This window comes from Mesoplodon mirus (assembly GCF_964341445.2).
Source record: "Mesoplodon mirus genome assembly, chromosome: 4".
NCBI classification, from domain to species: domain Eukaryota; kingdom Metazoa; phylum Chordata; class Mammalia; order Artiodactyla; family Ziphiidae; genus Mesoplodon; species Mesoplodon mirus.
The window spans coordinates 3,259,469-3,273,772 of record NC_138979.1 but is presented as its reverse complement, the minus strand read 5'-3'; the positions used below and the strand labels follow the sequence as shown (position 1 = coordinate 3,273,772).

The 14,304-nt window shown below is 43.2% G+C and overlaps 2 protein-coding genes across 18 annotated transcripts in view; one reads left to right on the top strand and one right to left on the bottom strand.

Annotated features, from left to right (window-relative positions):
* The window catches only part of ZEB1 (zinc finger E-box binding homeobox 1), a 202,061-nt gene extending 192,377 nt beyond the window's left edge, over positions 1–9,684 (bottom strand). The window contains exon 1 of the mRNA XM_082619971.1: positions 9,603–9,684. Within this exon, the coding sequence (XP_082476097.1) occupies positions 9,603–9,660 (58 nt within the window). The 5' untranslated portion in view covers positions 9,661–9,684. The remainder of the gene's footprint in view (positions 1–9,602) is intronic.
* ZNF438 (zinc finger protein 438) overlaps positions 8,348–14,304 on the top strand; it is a 388,718-nt gene continuing 382,761 nt past the window's right edge. For 7 of the 17 annotated variants that reach the window (XM_082620003.1, XM_082619983.1, XM_082619973.1 and 4 more), the window contains exon 1: positions 9,084–9,381. The gene's annotated coding sequence lies outside the window, so the exon portion shown is untranslated. Of the gene's footprint in view, positions 8,707–9,083; positions 9,382–9,849; positions 10,003–10,345; positions 10,944–14,304 lie in introns of those variants that run through there. The other 10 variants (XM_082619993.1, XM_082619990.1, XM_082619992.1 and 7 more) reach the window with 5 other exon arrangements.

Here is a 14,304-nt window from a genome sequence, read left to right as displayed (position 1 = left end):
TGTTGTATTAGTTTCTGCTGTAAACAAAGTGAATCAGCTATGCATATACATATATCTCCTTATCCCCTCCCTCTTGAGCCTCCCTCTAACCCTCCCTATCTACTCTCCCCAGCTCAAGGTTCTTTGTTTTATGCAATAGAATACTGGGACATTATCCTTGAAGTTCAGGTCAATATTATACATAAAGTAATATGGTGAGGTCTCTCTCAATATAATGCTCTTTAAAAAGGAGTTCAAGGCCGCCTTCCTCAAGCTAAAAACCATATACTAATAGCTATAAGATGAAGCTTCAGTGTATATTACTATTCTATTACTGATTTAACGGACAGCCTTGTTCTTAAGGCCAGAACAACTAAGCAATGTTTAAGGTCAAAGCTATAGAAGCAATGAATAAATTTTATAACAACATCCTTTTAAATGGCAGTTATGTCAGTTAAAGTTAATTGTGGACAAGAGAATAAGGAATTAAGCATCAGTTGATGCAAGCTGCATTTAAAACAAACATAATCTAATAATATAAATAAAACTTTAAACAAACGTTTATTGAATGCTTAAAACTGTGCTAAGTGCAGTGCTTCATAAACTCTAAGGTTACCTCCCCCATTTTACATATGGGAGAAGTCAAGCATACGGAGACTAAGCAACTTGGCCAAGGTGACTCATCTAGTAAATTATAGGATCAACCCAAACCCTTAACCACTACGTTTGCTCCCCTTCAGAAAGAAACACTACATTCAAAAAGTGAACTCCAGATTCACCAGAGACCTAAATATGAAAGGTAAAACTACAAAACTATTAGAAGAAAATCTAAGAAAATATCTCTGCAATTCATGGATTAGGAAGGACTTTCCTACTACCCACAAAGTCAAAAATTTGACAGATGTAAATATATTAAAATTAGGGATTTCCATACCATAGTCAAAGTCAACAGGTGACTGGGATTACTATCTCAAATACACAAGGAATTCTAGGAAATCAACAAGTAGAAACCAAACCAAAAAGAAGGGCAAAGAGTATGAATAAGCCAGACATGGAAAGGGAAACTCAAATGGCTAGCAAGGATGTGAAGAAATAACCAACCTCGCCAGTAAACAAGAAAATACATATTAAAGCAACTACAATATTCTATTTAATAACTATCAAACTAGCCAAATGCAGATGTTGTACAATACTAAAAGCTGACAAAAATGTGAGAATATAGGAATTTTTATGTAACACTGGTGAAGGTAAAAATTGGTGTAGCCGTTTTAGAAACAATCTGGCAGAATTTAGTGATATTAAATATGTGACTAACCTGTAACTCAGCAATACTATGCCTGGATGTATGTTCCCAGAGAAACTCTTCCACAGCCATTAGCAACATGTAAAAAGATGTTTTTACAGAATTATTTGTACCCAAGAGTTGGAGTCAACCTAGGCATCCATCATTAGGGGAACTAATGAGTAGAGTAATTGATAAGTGCTGACACAAACCATGAAATACTGCACAGCTGGAAGCAATGAACTAGATGTACTTACAGGAACATGAACAGATCTCGAACAACACGGGGTGGCGAAAGTAAAATATACAGCAAAATATCAGGTATACAGATGCAAAACACACAAAGAACTAGATAATTTTACAAGGACAGAGACATAGCCAAGGACATATATAAAACACACTAGATTGGGTGGAAGTGAGGGTTGGGAAGGACAGGGTGAATGGGAGTTGAGGTAGGGAATGAAGAGGGAAAATTACAATCCAAATAATGGGAGTATATGCCTCTAAGCAGACCAGACCAACTCTCTGCACCTGAAATGTTCTAAGTGATATCGGCACATCAACTGTTAAATTTGATGGATTTATGGGAATAGATTAGAAATCCATTTTTATGATATGATTGAGTATTCTACACAATACATTTGGTTTTTACTATGACAAATTTGAAAATTCGCAGCTTCTAGTTCTTCCTTGTTATCATCATGGATAAAACGGTCTAATAACGGAATACCAAGCTACTAGCCTGAGAAGCTATAACCTGGTCCAAGCAAACTCGTAATAGGAACTTGGCAAAGTCCTTTTACCTCTTTGAATCTGTTTGCTTATCTGAAAAAAATGGATTCGGATGATTGTCCCGAATCCCTCCAGCTCCACAATTTTTATTTTCTTTTTCTTTTTTTAATTTTTATTTTCTTAATTTTTATTCATAGGAAATTATTTTCTCTCTGCTCCAATTATTCCCTCCCCCGCAACCAAAAAATAAATAAATAAAAAACAAGAGTATCAAAAGAGATTTAGAAGAGTGATGTAGCAATAGGAATGAATAGCAACTTAGTTTTTTAGGGCAGAAAGGAGAAAACATTAGAGATACAGTGATGTTCAGAGAGCCTTGGCAAGTACCTAAGTCAGAGTGACGTTAACTTGAGCCCAGGTTCAGACACTCTATTCCGTTAAGGATTTTACTACCCACTATTCCACGCATCACCGCTGCCCCTTCTCAAAACACACATTATAGTCTCGTATGGAGTTTCTACTTGAAGGCCCTAAATTTCAGATTATCTGTATCAATTTTCAGATTAAAAATGATGATTCCCTAAAAGTCCCTTCCATATTAAAAATGTAAGATTCCAAGAGAATGATGAATTTTTTAATCAACAAACTGGTCACCCTGAGCATTTAATAAAAAAACAAGCATTCAATTAGATCTGTGGATTAAATGGATATGAAGACATTAAAAATAAGGGAAATTAGACTATATTGTGGCTTGGTGGCCATAAATAGTAACTGAGGTATCTAAAAAATAGTGGTGTCACATTTTATAAAAAGAAAATTGATATCACAATATTTAAAATATCTTTAAAAAGCTGGAATTAGAATATACCTAAAATTTTGAAACTGGAACATTTTAAAAGAGAAAAGAGATGTCTTGCAATATTTTTAGAATACAATAATAAACATGAGAAACTGACATCATTCCCATATTTATCTTCATTCACACTGAAGTTTAAATATGGATGGGGAAGGGGAGGGGGAAGGGGAGTGGGAATTAAGAGGTCACGAAACATCTGTTCCTAATAATTCCAGCACAGATGCAGTTGTTTCAGCAAAAGCGAGGATGAAGGTCCTCCACGCTGCCCTGCTATGAGGTCTTCCACCAACAGCTACAGTGCAGACCCCAAACCCTGCACATCAAGTCCCAGGAATACACAGAGTTGACTGTAGGAGAAAAATGTGTACATGGACAATTAACTGCATTCCCTGTGTCTCCAGAGCACCTGTATTAAATAACAAGGAAATGTTTGACGAAATAAACAAGAGGAAAACAACTTCTTAGAGAATGAAAAATAAGAATCTAATAAAACGTTTCATAGCTGTAACGCAAGCATGGACTTGAATTCCGCTTTTTTGGCTGTTCCTTCTGGAATCTTTGGGTTTATCTACACCTAAATGATATACTCCAAAATACGTTGTAACAAAATTAATGAAGTGAGTTGTAAACATTAAATTTTTTTCTCTGAACACAATCCACAGGCAAACTTTACTCATTAGAGAGCACCGTGCTATTTAAGTATGTTGCCATACTTCCAAGAAACTCCGTTTCAGGTTAACAAGCAGTATAACCCACCCCATCACGTGCACAGCATACTGAAAAACTGTATTTGGTAAAATCGATGTCCTAAGAATGCTCCCTTTGCAGATACAATTCTTCAAACGCTGTCCCATAGAGATGTCTGTCAAAGGGTACAAACTTTCAATTATAACACGAATAAACTCCGGGGAACTGATGCACACACAGCATGAGGACACTAGTTAACAGAACTGTATGCTGTACGTGAAAGCTGCTATGAGAGTAGTTTTAATGTTCTCACCATGGCGACAAGAGTGTAATTACGTGAGGTGAAGGGTGTGTTAACTAACCTTATCATGGCAAACGTGCAATCTATACATGTATCAAATCATCACACTGTACACCTTAAACTTACACAATGTTGTACGCCTATTACATCTCAATAAAGCCGGAAAAACTTAGAAAAAAAGCCACTGTCCCATCCAAAGGAAAGATTATTTCCTATAGCAATGCTTGTATAACAGATCACATTTAATTTTAAGCAGGGTTGCTACAGAACTTTTCCTACTATGTGTATATCCATTTATTGTCTACTTTTAATATAACTAGTTTAATGATCACTTAGCTAGTTATAGGCACAACATACAGCCTTTTAAAAAGTATTTTAAGAGATACATTTTATTATATTTCCTAATCAGGGTATCTTTCTAACTTAAAATATTTTACTTTTCTTTCAACAATGAACTTTTATTTGTTTTATTTAGCTCATAGCTCTGTTAGAGATGAACATACATTTCCCCATAAATTACTGATCATACTGCAAGGATTAAGAAACCTTTTTCAGTCCTAAATACTATTTCTACCATTTCACCAAGTCCTCTAACCTCTCATTGCACTTCCGCACACCAATGCGTATCTTCTTCCAACATCTGCATGACTTTTCTTCTCCTCCATTGCAATTCACTACAGGTAGTTAAGAGTAGCTAACAATATAATTCCACATGATATTGCATCTGTGTTTACATCTGGCTCTAATCACATGCTTAGAAGTGATTTATACAGGGGAAAGCAAAAAAGGAGGGAAAAAAACACAAGTATGAGAGACAATTAAGTTGTTATTTTAAATGTATCATTCCCAACTTGATATAACTTTCTCACCACATGCTTCAAAGTTACTGAAATTGCAAACATAGGGTATGGCATTTCAAAAACACTGGATATAAGAAAGAAAAAAAAGTACTAACCAAATATTTCATATGCTCTTATACTAGGGTCATTTTAACAAGTGATTGGTACTTTCAATTTACAAGATAGTTTAAGTTTTGCTCCATGCTACAACTGTATATGTCATGGCTTTGTGGTAAAGTTCCTCAGTTCATAAAGAACTAAGTTGATAGTAACCAAACCTATTCACTACTGAGCTCTAGAAATTAGAAAACCACACTCAAGAACTGTGTCAGGAAATGTAAAACTATATTCACACACACACACACTCTCGAAGAAGAAGAAGAAGAAGAAGAAGAAGAACTATGACACCCTAAAATGAGAAATTCACACAGGCTTACCTGATAATTCACATAATTCCTACTTATTTCAAGATAAAGAGTATTACTGTTGCATTACGGTACTGGTGATGGTGCATTTACAGAAATACCATTAAAAAATAGTTAGGTAAAAATACCTAGAAAAAATTAGGGAAGTAAATACTTCTAACATTTGACCTAATGAAAGGCTTCTAAAAGTTTACAGTAACATTAACATAATTATATAGACACAGACCAAAAAGACATAACTAAATACATTAAATCTCACGGAATATAAGTTACAGTACCAATTTATATTTGTTGAAAAGAATTCTTTGAATACAAGCATACAATAATTAGTAAACTACAGAGACTCTTAAATGCATTTAAAACTTCAAAACAAATTTACATTCCTTAATTTACAATTGGTAAATTAAAAATTTATACACTACCTGAGTCTGAATCTTAATCAGAAGCGGAAGGAAAAGATAAAAATCACTAACATCTGAGTGACCGCTGGTAAATACCTTCTTCAGTAGTTGTCTGCCAACCCATGTATAGTTTTAAGTCTATGTAAGTTATGAAAAAAATAATTACACAATATCACCGATCAGTCAATTTCAAATTTTCTTACCATATCCAACCATTTACATTTTTAATGTCTAAAAATATATATTTCCAGGGATCTTACCATGAATGAAAAAGGAGATTTAAAAATATAGCATGAAAAAAATATATAGTAAGAATGCAAAATAAATATGGACCAATCATTACATATTCTTCTCTAAACCTAACAACATAAAACAAAACTTTCTTTAAAAAAGCAGTAATACAACTGGTCTAAAGCAAGACTAGATTGACAGCAATCTCAGTTGCAAGATTTAAAAAGACCAAATTTATACAACTGTTCAAGCTAGAACAATCCTACTTCTTTCCAGTCCTAGCAGACTAGAAAATGCTTATGCCTAATTCACCCAGGGCTAGTTTTAAATAAGGGTAAGACCCGGAATTATACTGAAGGTCCCTATCAAAGCAGAGGTCCCAAATCAACAGGAGATAGATAGATTTATGGTATACTACACCAATAATCATTTTTGTTAGCATCCTCTACTGGTGGTTTCCAAAGACAGCAAGTAGAAATGCAAATGACAGAAGATATGTACCTGCCAGTCCATCTAGAGTGAATTCATCAGTATGTGGTCATTAGCAGCTAGAGTACATTTCTCAAGTAGATAAATAAATAAATAAATAACCACAAACAGGAGAAGTGCAAAATGAGAAGGCAGATTTTTAAAATACAGCAAACAAAGCATTACATTATAAACCGTAAAAAAAAAAAAAATCAATTTAAGCCACTAACATCATCACCATAGAGTTACTACATAAGGTCTCAGGCTTTGGCCAAGCCTTGCTCAACTGTTTTACCCCTGTCAAGTTACATTACTTGATGCTCCCATTAATATCCTACTCTGCAGATATATTCCAGAAAGGAAATTAAAATGTTTTACTGAAGGCTTAGCAAAAAATCTGCATGCCTTATTTTAAAATGAACAAAAAATTATTTACATATAAATTACAGCATAAAGTATCTCTATGACCACTTCCCACTGTATACATCATTTATTCCTTCATTAAAAAGATTTAAGAGTTAACATTTTCCAAGCGATTCTCTCCAATAAACAACTGCAACTTAAATATGACTGCGTTGCTAAGAAATCTTAACCAGCACCTATCCTGAGGTTTCACAACACAATGGCATACAACTTCATTTTTAATTTGCAAATCATGAGGCTTAATCAAATAGCGTGGCTGTAATAATCAGCAATGGATGAAATGCATCTGAGAACAAAAAGAAATACAAGGACAGAGCCAACACTGATGAAAATGGAAGATACCTGTAGTAGCACAGTGCTATCTGAAACACCTTTTGTTTTCTGAGAGTGATGCACACTGCAGACGAGACATTTTGTGCTAAAAAGCCCCAAATCTGTTTCTCTAATAGTAAACACAAAGGAAAAACACTGACAGCAAGCGCGGTAAATAAATCGCTCCCTTGAGAATGAAAGCAGCAGACTGGAGGGGCTGACACGCGCAGGGGAAAACTAAACACCATCTTTTTCTACCTGCGCAAGTTGCCATTTGCTGCAGCCGTCCAGCAGCTCTCTTTCCTGCTGATTTCAAGTACCTTTCGGGATCGCTTTTTCCCCCTAAGTCAGCTGTTGATATGCCTTATGGGCGTAATATTCGTATCACAGGATCTTTAGGAGGAAAATCCATCCTTTCCTGCTCAGGTAAACATGTTTACAGCAGCTGCACAGACGCTGGGTGGTTCAGACTCACATGTCACACACATGTCGTCAGCAACAAGAAAAGCCCCTTTCTCTGGCGACGAACATTTTAAATAAGGTAAAACGCGAACAGCCCTTTCCAAACCAACTTACCTTTCATAAAGCCACAGCAGCAACAGCTCGATATAGCACACACGCTATTTGACGCTAAAACAGGAAATTAAAATTGCAATAGCCTGTGCTCCGCTGCGGCCGTAACAAGTCATCTCTCCACAATGAGGACGCCCAATATTAGTTATCGATCATAACTAACGGAGGTCTTTAAAATACAAATGTGTATTTGGATAACTAACACCGTTCATGAAAGCGGTGATTCTAATGTCGACTCGAATATATTAAAATTACGTTTACGATTGGAAGGAAACATCTTGAAACCGCCTAGAACCTTCGTATCTACTTCGAGACAGGAAATCCCACACAAAATCTGAAATTGCCAGGAAAGGTTACAAAACCTCGCGTTTCGCATCCCAGAGGGGAGGGAGAAAGGGGGCCCAGGCGTGGGGGTGGGGCGAGCGCCGGGGAGTTCTGACTTAAACCCGCATTTCCTCATTTTCTGGCGGACACGGCGATCCCATTTCAGGCGCCTTTATTTCCCGACTCTCAGAAACTCGTTTTAAAAATAACGCAGGAACCCACACGAGCCCCTCGGTCCGCTAGGTCCGTGCAATTCCTTATATAGACTCGGCCTCAGCCGGCGGCAGGGCCGTTGCCGCCCATTATTCTCCAAACAGGTACCGGGCGGGCGGGGGCCGCGCTCCAGCCTCGGCCCTGTCGCCGCAGGAACTGTCCAGACAATACCCACCAGCAGACGTTCGCTGCCGAGCGGTGGGCGGGCGGGCGGGCACAGCGGCGCCCGAGATAAGCAGACATGCAGTCAACTTACACCGTCTCTCCCAACTGCAAAAGGCGACTGTGCAAACCACCACCACATGTTCGGGGCTCGCGCTCGCTCTCTCGTCATTATTGTTATTTTTCTAAACTCTCACGCCAGGCAGGGCGGGTGTGCGTCCCCGGCGCAACGGCACTCATCAGTAAACACCGCGGCCCGCAGCGCAGGCAGCGGTGCCCCGCGTCCGTCGGTCCGGGCGCCCCTCCCCCACCCTCCTTCCACCCGAGACCCGGAGTGCCGTCCAAGCTCCGTTCGCCGGTTTCACGCCCCGCGCGTCCGGCCCAGGTAACAACTTCCCCAAACCGAAAGAGCACAAGGCAGGCGCACGCTCGGCACCCCATCCCGGCGCGGAGGAGGCGTCCTCCCGGGCGGGGACCTGTCTGCGGTCCCGAGACCAGGTAACAACTCCGCAAACCCGCCGCCCCCCGCGGCTCCCGCGGCCGCAGCTCTGCGCCCGCCCCGCCCGCCCGCGACCCCGCCGGCTCCCCGCGGGACGCGGACCACGCTCGGGGCGCGGCGGCGGCCGCGGGCGCGGGAGAGGAAGGGCGCTGAGGCACCCGAGCCCCGCGCCGCGAAGCCCCGTCCCGCGCCGAGCGCGCCTCGCCGGCCGGTCCCAACTTTACCGCCGCCGGCCCGGCCCGGCCCGTCCGCCCGCCGCGCGCTCCGCGCCGCCCGCGCACACGCGCGCACGGACGACACGCAGCCCGCGGCCGCCGCGTCCCGCCGCCGCCCGCCCGGCCGAGCCGCGGGGCCCGAGCGCCGGCGCCGGCGGGGCTGCAGCGCGCGGAAGCTACTCTACACAGGCAGCGCCGGGCACAAGTTAGTTCCTCAGCTCCAGGGCCTCGGCGCCGCGGGGACGAAACGCCGAGGGCGCTGAGGAGGAAGGGAGGGGGGCGCCGAGGGGCACAAGAGTGGGGAAAAGTGCGGAAAGAAGCAACAGCCGCTCCCTCGGAGCCCAGAAAAGTGGACGCCGCGTCCCGGCCGCCCTCCTGCGCCGGGGATGCGGCGGCGGCGGCGGCTAACGGTCCAGCGAGGCGGCAGGGGCGGCGGGAGCCGCTAGGCGGAGAGACCAGGTAAGAGACATAACGGTTCAGGGAGAGCGGGCGGCCGCGGCGCGGCTCCCGAGGCGGCGGCCCGGAGGGGGGCAGAGAGCACTACTTTCTACTTTCCCACTCCACTTGGCCCGTCCCTACCCGGCCGCCCCCAGCCCGGCTCGCCCCCCTCGCCCCCGGGGGCGCCCCAGCCGCCCGGCTCCCCCTGACTCCGCCGCTCCCCGGTCCCCTCCGCCACTCACCGTTATTGCGCCGCGGGTTCGCCTGCTTTCTGCGCTTACACCTGGGGCCATCCGCCATGATCCTCTCGCTTGTGTCTAAATGCTCGAGTCACCTCCTCCCCCTCCCTCCCTCCCCCTTCCCCCCCGCCCCTCCGCCTCCACCCCTCCCCCCTCCCCACCGCACCTGGTTTACGACACTCGCGGCTTTACGACATCACCTTCCTTACACCTAGAGCCGCTCGCTCTACGGCCGGAACCTTGTTGCTAGGGAGAGGACGGTTTGCGGCCGCTGGGGGAGCGGCCGAGTTTGCATTGAGGGGCGAGGGAGAAGTTTCCCCCAGGTGTCGCGGGCTGGGGGCGGGGGCGCTGGGGAGCGGTGTGGACGTGGTCCGAAGGGCGACTGGCCGTCGGAGTGAGAAAGGTAAAGTAGGAGGCTCTGAACCGGCCACACCCGCCGCGGCCGCCAGGGGCACGATCGGGTCTGGCTGATTCTCCCCGGGATCCGGTGTCCTCGGAGCTGCCCCCGGAGTGGCCGGAGCGACCTGTCCTCCCTCCTCCTCACGGGGAGCTCACGCACCCCCGGCCGCCCGGGGACGCCCCGGGATCGGGGGCAGGCAGGTCCGGGGAGCGGCGAGGGGCTGGTTCGGGACACGCGGTGCCCGGGGAGAGGCCACCTGACCCCGCACGTCTGACTCTCTGCCCCTCCTCGGACGCACGGTTTTCCCCCGCGCGACCCGGGATGGGAAGTGACTTCAGCGAGATAGAAGCCCAGCTGGAGCGACGGAGGGGCGAGGAGTTCCGCTTGCGAGCCACCTCGGCGGTAACGCGGCCTGAGTAATGCCCACGCCGGCCTGTCTCACTTCCTCCTCCGCGCCGGGCGCTCACCTGCTGTCACCTCGGCCGCCCCCGCCCCCGGCCGGCCAGATCCGAGGCTTCCAGACTTAGAGCTCAGGTTATCAACAGGCCGCGATTTAGTACCTAGACGGGCAGCTGTGGCTGCGAAGGACCTTCCGGCAAGAAACGAGGGCCGGCGGGGGAGGTCTTGGGGGCAGAGCGGTTGCGGTCTTCTCTGAGTTCTTTGTACAAGTTCTGGGACTTCTGAAGGGCCACGTAGATAACACCACAAATACCAAGGAAGTCAGGTCTTAAGTGCTCGGTAGGGACTTAGCTTTCCCCTCCTCCCCGCCTTCAAATGAGGAAATGTCTTTGGGACCAACCTTACGGAATAAGTGAGCCGGGCTGCACTTCGAATCGTGCAGTTCCAAGTGAACACGGTAAGAGATGACAGAGAAATTGAGGAGACCGGAGCGTGACGAAGTATGAGAAATAACCCAGTCACCTAGCACAGTGCTGTCACAGTAGGTGCTCAATAAATTCATGCTTATAATTTCTGCCGTGCCTATGGCTGGACTTTTTTATTACGTTAATCTTCTAAACACTCTCCAGACTTTTAGAAGATTCATTAATAATCTCTTCACACCTTTCAACTGAAATAAATTTACAGCTGAAGTCTGGTAATTTAAAATTAGAAAGTTTAATCCTGAATATAGATGAAAATTCTCTCCCACGTTTGCTTTGGCATTTTGAGAAGTGAATGCATTATTTATTGGTGCGTGAAATGTGACTGTAAGTATCCTTTGCTATACGTTATGTCTATATGTCTGCTCCCTTCCTCAAGGCCACAACTAGAATCATCCGTCTTAATGATCATCTTAAGTACAGGCATCCCTGCCTTTCCTCAGTACCGTGTTAATTGACCGTGTACATGTGAGAACCAGAGCCACGTTCGTGCTTTGCTTGGTTCAAGTGGTGCTTTTTCCCTACCCTCTTAAGAGCTATGTGATGTTCTTCAATTTCCTTCTGGATCAGCTTGTAGACTTTATCCTTTGCTGGCATCTCCCCACGCCCCCTGCCCCAGCGCACAGGCAGGCACACACACGCACAGCTTTTTTACAGCTACCCTAATTTCCAGTCAGAAAGGAAAAAACAAAACAAAACAAAACTTTCTAACTCTAGTGCATATTTCACTTGCTTTTAAACTTAGGAAGTGTCACACGTCTTTCTGAGGTGCCTGTCCTGATCCCCCGACTAGGCTTTCTTCATTGTTCATCCTTACCTTGAAATCAGAGAGACAAAGTCAAGGGATAAGCCAAGTGGAAGTCATCTTCCTTACTTTAGTCGTTACTGGTTTAGTTAGTTTGGGCCAGACTATTCAACTTCTTGCGGACAGTTACCTTTTTTGTGTTTTGTTTTTGCTGGTTCATTTCTGTGCCCTTAGCACCTAGCAGAGTACCTAATCACATAGCAGGTGCTTGGTAGGTAACTATTTCTTTTAAAAGTTAGTATCGTTGACTTTTTCTGAATCTCTTCTTGGCTTTAAAGTAAGGGTTGTTTATCTGCCTTCATCACATTAGTTCTTAGGAGCAGTTGAAATCATGAATGTGAAAGCTGTTTTCTGTCGTTTATATTCTGCCTTATTTTGAGACTAATTGCTCTTGATTTTAGATTCTCCATAGTCATTTTTCCCAAATGATTAATCCCGATCACTTCTGGTTTTTAAATATGCACAGGAAATATTGATGTTCCAAATTTTCTAATACAGAATTTCAATTTTGTAAAATCCTACAGTAATTAGATATAGATTATAAATTTAATATGTGGTTAATGTGCTTATTTACTGTAATGTTCCCAAAATTATTGAATGCTAGACTGGAAAGAAAGCAGGCAAAAGTAAATCTCAAAATAGATTGCTGCTTTAAAGCTGATGCGTATGTGATGGTTGCTTTATCTCTTAAATGTAACTAAAGAATTGGAAAAAATCTTTAGAATAACTTTAGAAAAGGAATTTCTAAATAAATGTGTTAAACTTTAGGTTTATTTAGTCAATTATACCTCAATTTTTAAAAATTAGGCTTACTTTATTCACACATGGTGGGGATACTAGTTAGAGTTTAGCATGGGTCCTGTATTGTTGTTGGTTTTTAGTAATCGTAGTGTCATTATACAATATGTATTCAATATGTGCTCCTAGCTCTAATGTCACTGAAGTGGCAACACTGCTTCCAGGGAGCACTGGGATTGCACATGCTGAAGGAGAGGTAGACTGCTAAAACTAAATTACTGTAATCTTTTCTAAGTTCACAGGGAAAATGTAAATGGGTAGAATATTTTCAGTATTGAGTTTTTTTCTATAAATTTTTCATAAACCCCTTGCACCTGCTGTTTGCATTTCATGTAAGATTCATGTATAAGCTAGGATAAAATTTGACATAAAATTATTTTAAGTTTAAAATGTACATACTGCACAGTGTTCCACATGGAGCATATGATTTCCACGTACCTCACTTCCTGAACACATTTGAGAAGTAGAACATAATGTGATTCTATAATCTTTGTTAAAGTAAGAAATCGGTTATTTTCACGGCAAGTTAATATAGGTATTTCATGAAATAAGTTGACTTCGCTAACTTGTCAGGCTTTAATCTTAAAGTCTTGAGACATGTTGTCCATCAAAGGACAGCATGGAGAAGCCCCTGGACAGTGGCCCTGCAGTCCGTGCTCAGTAGTGACTCTGGGTGTACATGGGTCACCATGCGTTGCAAGAGGGCAGTTCACCAAATTCTGTGTCACCAGATCAGGAAGGAAACAAGGCTACGGGGTGGCACAGAACCAACAGTTGTCCTGAGGACCCACACACGCTCTTCTAATGAAGCCTCCCAGGAGGTAATAATAGGGACAGGTGTTTTCCCCAAACCTCCCTGTGATTTTATTACATATTGCACCACAAAACTGTTTTTCCCTCTCTGGGGAATAAGGCTCCTATTTTTAATATAAGTCCATGAAATGTTAACCCATGGAGCTTCTAATCTGGGGGACAGTTTTTCAGGAACATGTCTAACATAGAGAGATGTTAAATATAAATAAACGTAGAGGGAGATAGATGTTTGAAGGCTGTTAATGAACATCCAAAAAGTAAAGCTGATCTTTTCCGTAAAGTCACAGTGATTAAAGCGATTGCATTCAAAGGCTGCCTCTACAGAAGAGAGATTACAGTTTCTGTTATTGAAATCACTTGTGAACATGAGTAGCATTTTTTTTCTTATACTTAACAACTGTAGGTAGGTAATTTGTACTAGAGAGAAGGAAAGCAACATGCATATTTTGGATTTGAGGGAATTTTAAGAATCTACCGTGGTATCAGGGGTCTGATATCAGGTTTCTGATATTCTGTTTTGCTGTTTTTCCCCCTTTGTCTCGATGCATTTCTTTTCTCTGGCATCTTGGCTTATTTTTAGCAGCCGACTGGTTCTGCTGCAGAGTATTGCTGTTTCTTTGACCTACAGTCCTAGCCTTCTGTATTCCACAGACCTTCAGTTATAATCACTGCCACTATTCAATCCTTTGAGTATACATGTTAAAAATATTTGCAGTCAATAACAGGTTTTAGATGTCCCACCACTGTGTTAAACCCATGTGGAAAAGTTGGCAATGAGAAACACAGACAGAGCCTGTGTTCAGACAGAGCCACAACTTTCAGGCCCCTGATCGGGCCCTTCAGAAGTTCTTCCGTCTTCCGCCTCCATTTTTCTTCGCCCACTCTCTTTAGCCCACTTGCATAAGTAGATCACACCTGGGCCCCTCTCTGCTCTTTCATGTTTTAATCATTCTCTTCCTCCATCTTTCTTTGTCCCAGGTCTTGCCCAGATCTGTTTGGATCGATTCC